We start from the raw sequence: 14,764 nt of genomic DNA on the forward strand, positions 1-14,764 counted from the left end.
TCTCCACCTTTGCCGTTTCTCACGTTTTGTGAATCTGGCAGTTGTTTAGCATTTATTTCATGATGAATAGACCACTTGAATGGTGTTAAAGACTTGAAATAAAATCTTTTTACATTTAACTTTAAATGAAAGTCATTTTTTTCTCTTTTGTAACATGATACAAGGTTTTGAATTGAACAGCATATATATTTGATAGCCCATTGCTGCCAGCTTGACACTGATAAATTCTGTAATGATAATGATAATGATAATGATGTCTTGATAACCTGCCGTAAGAAACATAAGAATAAAAAAAATCAAAGTTTATCCTCACATTTACTGAAAGACATGTTAATACTGTAACATCAAATTAATCAATTGACATGAAAATTTAAAGGTCTGACATATAACATTTGATAATAAATAAAAGATAACTCATTAATATATTGGCAAACAAAACTTTTTACACTTAATCAAAAGATTGAGGGTAAATTGATAATATATCCAGTCAGATATGTTAAGTTTGTTTTATGTTTTATTAGGAATTTAAAGTCATGTTTTACACTTTGGTTACATTCATGACAGAAACAGTAGTTACTCATTACACAAGATTCATCAGTTCAATTCATCAGTTTTAATATCAAACACAGTCATGGACAATTTAGTGTCTCCATTTCACCTCACTTACACACTTCTGGACTGTGGGAGGAAACAGGAGCACCCGGAGGAAATCCACATGGATACAGGGAGAACATGAAAACTCCACACAGAAAGAACCCAGACCGCTCCACCTGGGAATTGAACACACATACGTACATTATACAGTATATACTATATACTGTATATACACACACATATACCTGACACTGTGCAAGGAGAAGATGCATCAAAATGAAATTGTAATGGTATGCTTCAAAGCTAACTAAAACATGAATCTCAATACTGGTCTGTCAAGCTAGATGTAGTGTTTGTCTAGTCTAGCAAAACAACCACTAACCAGTTTACAACTAGTCTACTTGCATGGTTATAAGGAAATGTTTGCAAACGTACTTACAGGGGTTGGACAAAATAACTGAAACACCTGGTTTTAGACCACAATAATTTATTAGTATGGTGTAGGGCCTCCTTTTGCGGCCAATACAGCGTCAATTCGTCTTGGAAATGACATATACAAGTCCTGCACAGTGGTCAGAGGGATTTTAAGCCATTCTTCTTGCAGGATAGTGGCCAGGTCACTACGTGATGCTGGTGGAGGGAAACGTTTCCTGACTCGCTTCTCCAAAACACCCCAAAGTGGCTCAATAATATTTAGATCTGGTGACTGTGCAGGCCATGGGAGATGTTCAACTTCACTTTCATGTTCATCAAACCAATCTTTCACCAGTCTTGCTGTGTGTATTGGTGCATTGTCATCCTGATACACGGCACCGCCATTGGATGCACATGGTTCTCCAGAATGGTTCGGTAGTCCTTGGCAGTGACGCGCCCATCTAGCACAAGTATTGGGCCAAGGGAATGCCATGATATGGCAGCCCAAACCATCACTGATCCACCCCCATGCTTCACTCTGGGCATGCAACAGTCTGGGTGGTACGCTTCTTTGGGGCTTCTCCACACCGTAACTCTCCCGGATGTGGGGAAAACAGTAAAGGTGGGCTCATCAGAGAACAATACATGTTTCACATTGTCCACAGCCCAAGATTTGCGCTCCTTGCACCATTGAAACCGACGTTTGGCATTGGCACGAGTGACCAAAGGTTTGGCTATAGCAGCCCGGCCGTGTATATTGACCCTGTGGAGCTCCCGACGGACAGTTCTGGTGGAAACAGGAGAGTTTAGGTGCACATTTAATTCTGCCGTGATTTGGGCAGCCGTGGTTTTATGTTTTTTGGATACAATCCGGGTTAGCACCCGAACATCCCTTTCAGACAGCTTCCTCTTGCGTCCACAGTTAATCCTGTTGGATGTGGTTTGTCCTTCTTGGTGGTATGCTGACATTACCCTGGATACCGTGGCTCTTGATACATCACAAAGACTTGCTGTCTTGGTCACAGATGCGCCAGCAAGACGTGCACCAACAATTTGTCCTCTTTTGAACTCTGGTATGTCGCCCATAATGTTGTGTGCATTGCAATATTTTGAGCAAAACTGTGCTCTTACCCTGCTAATTGAACCTTCACACTCTGCTCTTACTGGTGCAATGTGCAATTAATGAAGATTGGCCACCAGACTGGTCCAATTTAGCCATGAAACCTCCCACACTAAAATGACAGGTGTTTCAGTTATTTTGTCCAACCCCTGTACCTTCGTATTTGTCAATGTAGCTGGAGTTGTACATTTAAAATCGTTCACTGTCAGATGAGGTTAATCTTGAAGACAACAAGTGTAAAAGAGAGCCATGCCTAACGATATCTGCTTGTTGACGACCGGCGTCTGAATACCGAAAGTTGATCAGGCGTGCATAGAGCATTCGCTGATAGAGCCGGCCCTGACTCCGCCCCCAAACTGTCAAAACCACCCCTTTCAAGACTCGAGCTCAAAAATTTCTCTCGCGCAGAAAGAGCAGCCGAGCGCAATTTGCTTTCGCGCGCGCGCACAACAATGAAATCGAGCTGAAAAACAACATTCGAGAGTGAAAAAGACTTTTTAGAGTGATTTTATGATCAGTGCGCACGCAATTCCTCTTTTTGTGCTCGCGAGTTTCACATTTGCACTCGCGAGAGGGATATTTACACACGCGAAATGTTAAAAGTTGCGCCCTCTAGTTTTGACATTGATGTGGCGCCATAACGATCTTTATTGCTAATTTGTCTTGTGGCAAATAATTGTGTATTTGTTATTAAGTAGTGTGTCATAGTACTTCTGATATTGATAGTCCACTTAACTCAGACATGCACAGCAATCTAATTAGGCACACTTAAACACTGGTTCATTCATGTATTTTTCCAATCAGCCATGTAGCACTAGGGTAATATATAACAGCGTACGGAGAAAGGTCAGGAGCTTTAGTTATTGCTCACATCAAATATCAGAATGAGATAAATATTTGAAGGTGGTCGGAATGACTGACCATGACATGGTTGGTGCCACATAATCTGGTTAAGGTATATCAAAAATTGTTTTTTGGTTTACTGTTTTGTACCTTAAATTAGCGTTTCAACCTTCAAACACGTCAAGCACAGGATGCAAGGTAAAAAATATTTAGCATAAACTTGCATATTAATAGCTTACGCAAGTGAAAAAGATTGGTTTATCAGGGCTTAACTTTAACAGCTTTTTATATGAGCATTTGTGCTACAGTTTTTCTCCTTTATCTCCCAATCTAGACATTTCCAATTTCCAACCGTGAATCTGTCACACTGTCTGACACGTGTCGAACCAGTGGTCTCTTCTTATTACCTGCCAGTGTTGGGTTCTCACACAGAGCCATATTGTGTATCTAGGCTTCATGTGACTCCCTCTTTCACTTGCACAGTCGCAGCAGCAACGGGACCCCATCTGACCTTTCCTCCCTCAAACACGGCCAATGTGTTTGTGTATTGTGTATTGACCCTTAAAGTTGTTTTTGCTTTTATTATTTGCAGTAGACATGAGATGTTTCAGTCAAATGGTATTACAAATGCTGACCTTTTAAATTCATACACACCACAGTCCGAGTCGCACGTAAGTTGCACACACAGCGACTTCAGACTAGACTCAGACTCATTTCAAATCGGCGCTAATGATTGAAAAAAGGCTTTCTGAACCAATCAGACCTTCTGATTTAAATTTTTAGTAAGAAATGCTGTTATTTGTATTTATTTAGTTTGCAGCGTCACACAGATGATTGTCAATGAAACGCTTGATTGGCTTTCTAACGAGTTCGTGTTTTACTTCATAACCGGGAAAAGTTTGGAGGTTTTTAATATAAGTGTAACGGTGGGCTAAGGACGAGACAAAAGGGGCGGACACACACACAGAGATGCAGACAAACTAAGAATTTATTAGTAACAAAAGCTAAACACAAGAGCTAGTAACATAGCGAGTAACGAGAGCTAAACACAAGAGCTAGTAACATAGCGAGTAACGAGAGCTAAACACAAGAGCTAGTAACCTAGCTAGTAGTAATAAACTAGTAGTAGTAAATCGGCAAAATACAGTTGCTAATCTGTTGTTTTTTATCTGAACTTATATATTATTTGTTTATTTCTATGCTACATTTCCAATATATGTTTTGTGTATATTATATTTACTCGTGACTTGGCTCGGACTCTAGCCTAAAGACTTGTAACTTGACTCGGACTCTAGTCTAATGACTCGTGACTCGACTCGGATTTTATGACTTGTGAACATCTCTGCACCACACAAATAAACTGCAGATTTATTGAAATATCAATGACAAACCAAATTCTTTGTTCAGATGGACTTTTTTTGTTCATGTTACTGCTGCTTGGTAAATTATGTAATCTGATAATGATGCCAGCTGTTACAGAGGTTTAAAGAGATTCCAGAAATAATAAATAGATAATTTGCTAGGTTCTGGTATAGATGGATTAAAAAGAAAGAAGTACTGGAAAAGAATGAAGGAAAATGCACTGTACTGTATTTTAGAATGAAAACATATAAAGAAAGAAAGAAAATCAGTCTCAGTAAAGAGATGAAGGATGCTTAAACAGCCATTTCTCCAGACCACTCCCACCTCATCCCAGCAATGCTATGATTGGCTGTTTGTCTGGATCCCAGCAACAGCTTCATGCGCCTCCTCCCCCTTTTTGTCTCCACAAAGAGCTTACTGCTGAATGAACTGATTCAGCCTCAGACAGTCTGAATATGAGCTTTTTATTTTCCTCTCCCTCTCTTCTCTTCTAGCCTTCCTCTCTCCATCTCTCTCTCTCTCTGATCAGCTGCCTTATTACGCCATCTGAGCATCAAACCAGCCAAACATCCATTTTTCCGGCATAGAGGGGGATCAGCAAAGATCAGCCTGAACAGAAAAAAGCAACAGATTAAGCTGCCTTCATCAGCCATGGACACCAACTCCTGATAAGAGACAGACAGCCATTTCTTCTCTTTTATTTCTTCTTCATTCAACGTGAGGACCTCTCCATAAGCAAAAGGAGCCAAAACAAGAACTGACCTCTACTAGCTTGTACCATCTTATTGTTAGAAGTTTGGAATTTGTTACTGTACTAGGAAGAAAAGAAAACAGAGTTTTGCATTTTCTTCCTTAATTTCACTACTTTTTCATCCTCTCTCCTCCCTTTGACTGGCAAAGAGGCCGGTGAAAGTCTGCCAAGACGCCGCGTGCCGTGCTCCGTGTGAAGAATGCCCAGGCGCGTCTGCCCAAACCGCCAGATACAGCTCCGGCTTCTGGCCTCTATATGGAGCGCTCGCAGAGCCGAATCAGCCTTTCAGCTTCCTTTGAGGCTCTGGCCATCTACTTCCCTTGCATGAACTCCTTTGATGAGGATGATGGCGGTGAGTTTTTGTGTGTATATATAAAGTATCAGAGTTATAACTAATTTGATGTTGATGATGTTGAGGACCATGCTTCAGGGTTATGGTCAAAGTAACAAAGTAAAGCAAAACAGTCCTAAACAATTACACATAAAAATTAACTATGAATAAGGTCTGTGAGGCCTGTATTAGTCAGTTAATATTTAGTTAGCATTTAATGAGAAAGGTGTATCTTAGGATTTGGTAAAATGAAATACAATTAATTTTTTTTTTCTCAAATCAAAACTTCTGAGTTAAACAATAAATACATTTTTGCAGCATTGTGGTTCAATTTTGAACTGTTCTATAAAAAAATATGCATTTAATTTCCAAAGGTTTTTTGGGGCCCCCTGAAATTCTTTAAATTTATAATTGAAATTCAAGTAAAATTCAATGTTTGGGGTTGTCTGGTTTAACAGCTATTTTGTCTATATGTTTGTTCCTTGGCCGATGTAATAAAATCCTCCTTAAATATGTCCCAGTACATCAATCCATATTTCATTTGATGCTCCAGTACTATTCCCAGTAGAGCAGCTCTATATTAGGTTGCTTTCACCCTCAGAATTCACTGTAGGTATGGTGTTGTTAACATTCATGCATAACCCTCTCCTCTTCAAACATGACACAACATTATTGCTTAAGAGTTCTATGTTTGTTTTGTTTAACCAGTAAACATTGGTTTAAAATGTTTTATTGTTCTGTTAAACCGTAGTTCTTGGTGCCATCAGGTCAACCTGTACCACTTTTCAGGTGCTGGACTGTCCTAGTTTTGTTTTCATTAGTCTGAGAGCAGGTTGTGGTGCACCTTTCTAAGGACAATCTGATGTTTTACAATGTTTCCTTGAACTTTCCACTTTTCGATAATTGAACCAATTTTACTCACAGTGTTAAGGCTGTTTGCTAACACACACACACACACACACACATATACTGTATATATATATACAGGGGTTGGACAAAATAACTGAAACACCTGGTTTTAGACCACAATAATTTATTAGTATGGTGTAGGGCCTCCTTTTGCGGCCAATACAGCGTAAATTCGTCTTGGAAATGACATATACAAGTCCTGCACAGTGGTCAGAGGGATTTTAAGCCATTCTTCTTGCAGGATAGTGGCCAGGTCACTACGTGATGCTGGTGGAGGAAAACGTTTCCTGACTCGCTTCTCCAAAACACCCCAAAGTGGCTCAATAATATTTAGATCTGGTGACTGTGCAGGCCATGGGAGATGTTCAACTTCACTTTCATGTTCATCAAACCAATCTTTCACCAGTCTTGCTGTGTGTATTGGTGCATTGTCATCCTGATACACGGCACCGCCATTGGATGCACATGGTCCTCCAGAATGGTTCGGTAGTCCTTGGCAGTGACGCGCCCATCTAGCACAAGTATTGGGCCAAGGGAATGCCATGATATGGCAGCCCAAACCATCACTGATCCACCCCCCATGCTTCACTCTGGGCATGCAACAGTCTGGGTGGTACGCTTCTTTGGGGCTTCTCCACACCGTAACTCTCCCGGATGTGGGGAAAACAGTAAAGGTGAACTCATCAGAGAACAATACATGTTTCACATTGTCCACAGCCCAAGATTTGCGCTCCTTGCACCATTGAAACCGACGTTTGGCATTGGCACGAGTGACCAAAGGTTTGGCTATAGCAGCCCGGCCGTGTATATTGACCCTGTGGAGCTCCCGACGGACAGTTCTGGTGGAAACAGGAGAGTTGAGGTGCACATTTAATTCTGCCGTGATTTGGGCAGCCGTGGTTTTATGTTTTTTGGATACAATCCGGGTTAGCACCCGAACATCCCTTTCAGACAGCTTCCTCTTGCGTCCACAGTTAATCCTGTTGGATGTGGTTTGTCCTTCTTGGTGGTATGCTGACATTACCCTGGATACCGTGTCTCTTGATACATCACAAAGACTTGCTGTCTTGGTCACAGATGCGCCAGCAAGACGTGCACCAACAATTTGTCCTCTTTTGAACTCTGGTATGTCACCCATAATGTTGTGTGCATTGCAATATTTTGAGCAAAACTGTGCTCTTACCCTGCTAATTGAACCTTCACACTCTGCTCTTACTGGTGCAATGTGCAATTAATGAAGATTGGCCACCAGACTGGTCCAATTTAGCCATGAAACCTCCCACACTAAAATGACAGGTGTTTCAGTTATTTTGTCCAACCCCTGTATGTGTGTGTGTGTGTGTGTGTGTGTGTGTTTGTTAATAAAGTATATAATAATAATAAACTATATAATAACAATAATAATAATTATTATTATAAAAATAATAAACAATAATAATAAACATTATTTTTTTGTCAAACACATAACAGATATTTATTTTATAAAATGTTGCTGACTTAAACAGGTGTGAGGTAGTTTAAAATAAGATTCCCAATCTAGATCTAGTCCATAACCAATATATTGTAGATATTTATAACTATAACAATATCTTGATTTCTATATTTATACTTATATATCTATATATCTATATATATACCTTTTTCTATCTGTTTATCCATCCGTCCGTCCGTCCGTCTGTCTGTCTGTCTATCTATCCATTCATCTATCTATCTGTTTATCCATCCGTCCATCTATCTGTTTATCTATCTATCTGTCTGTCTGTCTAGCCATCCATCCATCCATCCATCCATCCATCCATCCATCCATCCATCCATCCATCCATCCATCCATCCATCCATCTATCTATCTATCTATCTATCTATCTATCTATCTATCTATCTATCTATCTATCCATTCATCTATCTATCTGTTTATCCATCCGTCCATCTATCTGTTTATCTATCTATCTCTGTCCGTCCGTCCGTCCATCCATCCATCCATCCATCCATCCATCCATCCATCCATCCATCCATCCATCCATCCATCCATCCATCTATCTATCCATCTATCTATCTATCTATCTATCTATCTATCTATCTATCTATCTATCTGTTTATCCATCCATTCATCTATCTGTTTATCTATCTATCTGTCTGTCTGTCTAGCCATCCATTCATCATCTATCTGTTTATCCATCCATCCATCCATCCATCCATTCATCTATCTGTTTATCTGTTTATCCATCCATCCATGCATCCATCTATCTGTTTATCTATCCATTCATTCATCCATCTGTCTATCTGTTCATCCATCCATCAATTCATCCATCTGTTTATCCATCCATCCATCCATCTATCTAGTCAAATGCATGCAGCTTTGTGTAATGTAGAACACAAATTGACCCATTTCTCTCTTGCTCTGTGTTAACATTATCAAGTGTTCTCAAATGCATGGACACACAATCTTTCAACCACTATGCTTCACTATGATTTTTTATTTATCACTTAATATCTTAACATAAATGGAGTCAACAATCAAATGTTAATATACCGTTAATCGTTCCATATGCACTTCAGAGTCACATAAGCATGCTGATTAACTGCAGGTTAACATTGAGCCTATGAGCATGATTAGATAGCACAATGGTGTCAGTTTAGGTCATTAGGCACTTTCTAATTTCCTTGTGCTGGGTGCACACATGCTCCTGATTGCTCAGTGGTTTTCATTTCTCATTTTGCCAGTGCTTTTTGAAATGTAAAAAAAAAATTTCATTTTACAGCTTCACTATGATTCTTCTCTCATTTTTTACTGCTCCCATCTATGCCTATTCAGGCATAGTAAGTAGCATAGAGAAATGAGACACCATGTCTAGCGGTATTTGCTGGAAACACACACACACACACACACACACACACACACACACACACATGCTTGTTCTAAGGTATGACATTCATTCCACAAATGAATTCCAAATTCCACAAAACTCATGGTCTACCATTATCCATCTTCTTTACTAATGCTTTATACATGTTTTGTATTAATCTAGCTAACTAATTAATAAGCTAATGAGAAATTAAACAAAAACCTATTTAGTCATTCTTAAATAATCTGCTATGGGTGTATATGTGACGTAACATTAATGCAGGATTAAGTGATGTGGAGAAAGGCTATTGTAGTAAGGATGTTACACAGCTCAATGGTATTTTTGCTTGCCTCCCTCTATTACCCTCCCAGTTTGTATATCGGTATATTTCCCATGCCTGTGCTCTTTGTGTACTTTGGTTTCTTTCCACAAATCAAAACCACACTATTATTAGGAACAGCTAATTATCCCCTGTCAGTGAATAAGTGACTGTGAACCGACATCCTGTTCTGGGTGCATTTCCACATTTGATTCATATGCACATTTATTTAATGCTCTATGATTACCAGAATAAAAGATATAAACTTTGAATATCATTCTAATCATACTGTCAAAACCTACAAGGCATTACATTTCTTCTTTAACTGGTCATTTCAAACCACTAAAAATAACTGATAATTATACTTCTGGTTACATATTAAATTTTTTGCTGCCAAGATATCTTATTTTTTAAAATCTCATTTTATTACTATTGATATGTTAATATCCACATATATTTATTATTTTGCTACTGGAAAAGCAAAACTGCAAAATACAGTATAAACGGTAAAAGCATTATGACTTAGAAATAAGTGGGATTTCAATCCAAATTTTATTACATTGTCTCAGTGATTAATTTTGACTGTTGATGTTCAGTTAAACTATTCGTAACTGTTAAATACAATAAAATAAAACAGGCATCTTACAAATATAACATTACATTTGCAGCTGCCAATGTTAATATCATCAGTATTCTGAAACAATGTTATAAACACTGTCATTCAAATGGCACAAGGATTCACTCCAGCAAACTTGCCAACCTGCTTACTAGGTCATAAGTGTGTTTTAATGGTAGGAGCATTAATTTATATACTGTTATTTTTAGCACTTTTTCAGTGGTAATAGCCATAAAGGGTAAACATACCTGATTTTATGCTCTAGCAAACAGGTTGTGCAATCAGAATGACACAAGGTTATACATATTTAAAACTATTGATTCATTTTTATTTAGAGACATTTTAAGCTATTAACACAGTTATTTAGCAGCTTTAAAAACCCTTCAGCAAAACACAATATGCTCAATCTGCACAGAATTAACCATACACCTATTTTTACTTTGGTTAATTACACAAGGAATAGACTACAATTTTTAATCATAAGTTTTATCATCAATAATGCTCACAATAAAAGAGATGTAATCTCAAATTGTCCCAATTTTTATTTTTGTACAAATACGGATTCATTAAATTACCAGGTCAGACAATTTAGGTAAAATAGTCTTGGGATTAAGGATTTTTTGAGGACACAAGGAGAACATGCAAGCTCCACACAGAAATGATCCAGACTGCTCCACCTGGAAACCAAACCCAAGACCTTTTTGCTGTGATGTGACAGTGCTATCCACCGAGCCACAGTGCCACCCACTTTGAGCGTAATGTCAAATCATATAAAATTTCAAACCATTCCAAACATATATCATTTAAATAGTTATTTTAATAATCATAATCTCTCACAGTATTACACCAGTAACAGCAGGTATGGAGTTGTAAAGAACAACGAAACAAAACATTGAGAATGAACATTGAAAAGAACATTGTAAAGAACATTGAGAATGATCCACCACCCAAATAATACCTACTCTGTGGTGGTCCTGGGAGAGTCCTGACCATTGAAGAACAGGGTGAAAGCAGGCTAAAAAAGTATGTAGAGAAATAGATGGACTACAGCCAGTAAATGTAGAACTACAAAGTGCTTCTATATGGTAAGTGGAGCTAATAAAATGGACAGTGAGTGTAGAAACGAGGATTTAATGTTATGGCTGATCGGTATATATATATACACACATACGTATATATACTGCTATATATATATATATATATATATATATATATATATATATATATATATATATGGGTGAAAGACGAATAGGGTGTTTCAAGTACCAAAAAAATAAAATGGTTAAATTGTATAATTTTTTCATTTAATATTGTGCACAAATGTGTCACCTATGTAAATATGTATTTTTTTTCTCAGCATTTTGCTTATTTGATAATTTTAGTGTTGTTGACACACAACAAGGGCACAAAAATGTCATTCAGTGCAACGACTAATTTATGACAAAATACACACACAAGGAACAATCTTAGCCATTTCAAATTTATAAGTTTAGTATATCTCTTACAAAAGATTTAAAACCTCAGAAGAAACTGTACTTACTCTGTTTTGAATTTTCTGTGCATTGTTTGTACTCTAATGCGTCTTGGGATTTTGTTTATTTGTATACAAGATGTTTTTGCTACACATTCTATTCTATTTGAAACCTAATCAAACTCTGTTTTCTATGAAGCAGGCCTGGATTCTCTTGCATTCACATGAAAAAAATATATAATAATGACTTATTACAGTTATTTTAAGCAAATGTTTTTGTTGCACTGTATGATGATTTATGTTGCACTGAATGACATACTCCAAATTATCCTGTTACATCAGAATATTCATGACTTAATTTGTTTTTAAGTTCTTTATTGATTAAAGTAGCAGTAGTAGAATGAAAATATGCCACACCAGTGGCAAGTATGTGTTATAATATTACTACACCATGAAAAAAGTAAGGCAATGAAAAACATAGCTAATGAAGCCATTGTGGAAGTGTGGAATTTGTGTCATAACACGTGAAAAAGTTGCTGCAGTAAATCTAAATTCATTCAGCCGTGAAAACCATTTGAAGTTGCATTTTATTTCATGAACTGAACAAATGTTTTCCAGTCTTTTGTTGTTAACCTTGAGGTTCTTGCTGTACATGGCTTTGGTTCTGCGATTATGATTTTGACATCAGACTTAAGGTAGTAAATTTCATCAGGTGGATTTGGCCACACAAAGGAATTTCTGTTTCAATTTTGTAGCATGCAGCTAACTTGCACCTCATCTCCTACAGACAGCAGTACCTGCCCAATGAAAGGTCATCGTACTTGACAATAACAAAATCTCAGGGACCACTTCATCAAAAACATAATTATTAATATTCATTGTAATTACTGCTCTTATTAAGGAAGACTAGAAAAAAAAAAGTGGTTTTAATATTTAAAAATAATTTTAAAACATTATAAAGTCAGTATAACAATGTCATTGTCAATTTAGTGCAACAGCGAAATTCTGTTGCACTGAATGACTGTTGTTGTACTGAATGACAGAAATTTTACTTTAGCACATTTTACAGTTATCCCAGTGGTTAGCAAAAGCTAACATTGACCTTAGCTCAAAGACATTTCTACACATATTCACATTTAAATGTTAATAACCTTGTTTGTTTACAAGATTAACCGTAATATTACGTTCTCTGTGTTGTACTGAATGACACTCAGTTTTGTTCTTTAATGTACTATGTCAGTAAAAAGACATTTTTATCAAATAATGTTAAAATGCATTGACCTCGTGTGTGTGCTGAAGGGTCCCCAGGAGTCTTCTTTTGTTGTTATAATTGGTCACATGACTGCAGTAGCTTGATTGCATATTAAAATAAGGCTTTTTATTAACGTTGTACTGAATGACAACTGAAGATTGGGAAAATGGGGACTGAAAGTATCCTGAATATTGTTAATATTAAAAAACACATCTGATTGAATATTATTTAATATGTCACACATGACATTTGTACAATTATGCCAAAGCAGTAAATTTTAAGTTTTACTTAAGATTAATTCGTTTTTTCTTAATGTTTTATTACTTAAAGAGGTAGGGGCACTGAATTACATTTTGGGGGTTTCAAGGGTTATTTTTTCAAAAATCATACATTTTCCGTAAAATGTACTTTAGGTTTCAGTAAAGATGTACAAATGGAGTAGATTGAAGGTATATCCACTTATATTAATATAATTGTATATTATTTATCAAGTGGGGACACTAAAAAGTTACGTCTCGTCTTACTATGCTACCTCGACTCTTAGTTATAAATGAGCTTGCCAGTGCATCATGGCCTCTGTAATAACATCAATTACTTAACACTGACATTTCTAATCACTAATATATGCCAACATTTTGCTGTTATTTTACAGTGCATCTACTGTTCCTTTAATAGTATTTAGTGTATATTAAATTATGTATTACTAAGTACAGGGGTTGGACAAAATAACTGAAACACCTGGTTTTAGACCACAATAATTTATTAGTATGGTGTAGGGCCTCCTTTTGCGGCCAATACAGCGTAAATTCGTCTTGGAAATGACATATACAAGTCCTGCACAGTGGTCAGAGGGATTTTAAGCCATTCTTCTTGCAGGATAGTGGCCAGGTCACTACGTGATGCTGGTGGAGGAAAACGTTTCCTGACTCGCTTCTCCAAAACACCCCAAAGTGGCTCAATAATATTTAGATCTGGTGACTGTGCAGGCCATGGGAGATGTTCAACTTCACTTTCATGTTCATCAAACCAATCTTTCACCAGTCTTGCTGTGTGTATTGGTGCATCGTCATCCTGATACACGGCACCGCCATTGGATGCACATGGTCCTCAAGAATGGTTCGGTAGTCCTTGGCAGTGACGCGCCCATCTAGCACAAGTATTGGGCCAAGGGAATGCCATGATATGGCAGCCCAAACCATCACTGATCCACCCCCATGCTTCACTCTGGGCATGCAACAATCTGGGTGGTACGCTTCTTTGGGGCTTCTCCACACCGTAACTCTCCCGGATGTGGGGAAAACAGTAAAGGTGGACTCATCAGAGAACAATACTGTAAGGTGTCTGCGGCGTCAGTAGAGCCTACCATCGGTTCCTGACATTGCAGGCTTTACAGATCACCAACGAGCATGGCCTCATGTAGACGGCCAGCTCGTTAGGGCGAACGACCTGCAGCTGTGACATACCTACTTAAGGGGGGCGTCGCTAGGCTGCAGGCGTCGCACCTTCTGGTTGTTTTCCTTTGTTTTTTTTTCCTGGCATGGTGGCACAATACCTGCCGGCTTTGCAGGGCCAGTGGTAGCCCCCGGTGCCCTTATGGCATTGGGGTGTGTAGGTCGCAAGGCCGAGGTAAGTTAGGGGTTTTGGTTCTATTGGTTAGGGATAGCTGGTGCGGTTTTTACAGCCCGCGCGCTGTTGTTTGTTTGTGGTTCCTGGCTTCAGTTAGCTCAAACAGCGCTAGCATGAAGCTAGGACCAAACGGACCGACATTTGGTAGCACCCTTGTAAGCCAAAAGCTGCCGTGGATTCATTACAGCCGGAATGGCTGATCGGTGAAGTTACCGCTTTTCCGTGTCTGACAGCCCCGGTTCGAATCCGCCCTTTTGCCTCCTTAGCCAACGCTTTTACTTTGGTAGCCACTACGTGCTAGCGGAAGTGCCCG

At 38.3% G+C, this 14,764-nt stretch overlaps 1 protein-coding gene across 4 annotated transcripts in view; it reads left to right on the forward strand.

Moving 5' to 3' along the window:
- The first annotated feature begins 5,323 nt into the window (after positions 1-5,323).
- Positions 5,324-14,764, forward strand: part of rims4 (regulating synaptic membrane exocytosis 4) — a 60,590-nt gene continuing 51,149 nt past the window's right edge. For 2 of the 4 annotated variants that reach the window (XM_062996740.1, XM_062996738.1), the window contains exon 1: positions 5,324-5,436. In XM_062996740.1, the coding sequence (XP_062852810.1) occupies positions 5,340-5,436 (97 nt within the window). In that variant the 5' untranslated portion in view covers positions 5,324-5,339. Of the gene's footprint in view, positions 5,441-6,339; positions 6,341-14,764 lie in introns of all 4 variants that reach the window. The other 2 variants (XM_062996741.1, XM_062996739.1) reach the window with 2 other exon arrangements.

The sequence above is a fragment of the Trichomycterus rosablanca genome, chromosome 6, assembly GCF_030014385.1.
Source record: "Trichomycterus rosablanca isolate fTriRos1 chromosome 6, fTriRos1.hap1, whole genome shotgun sequence".
In the NCBI taxonomy this organism is placed as follows: domain Eukaryota; kingdom Metazoa; phylum Chordata; class Actinopteri; order Siluriformes; family Trichomycteridae; genus Trichomycterus; species Trichomycterus rosablanca.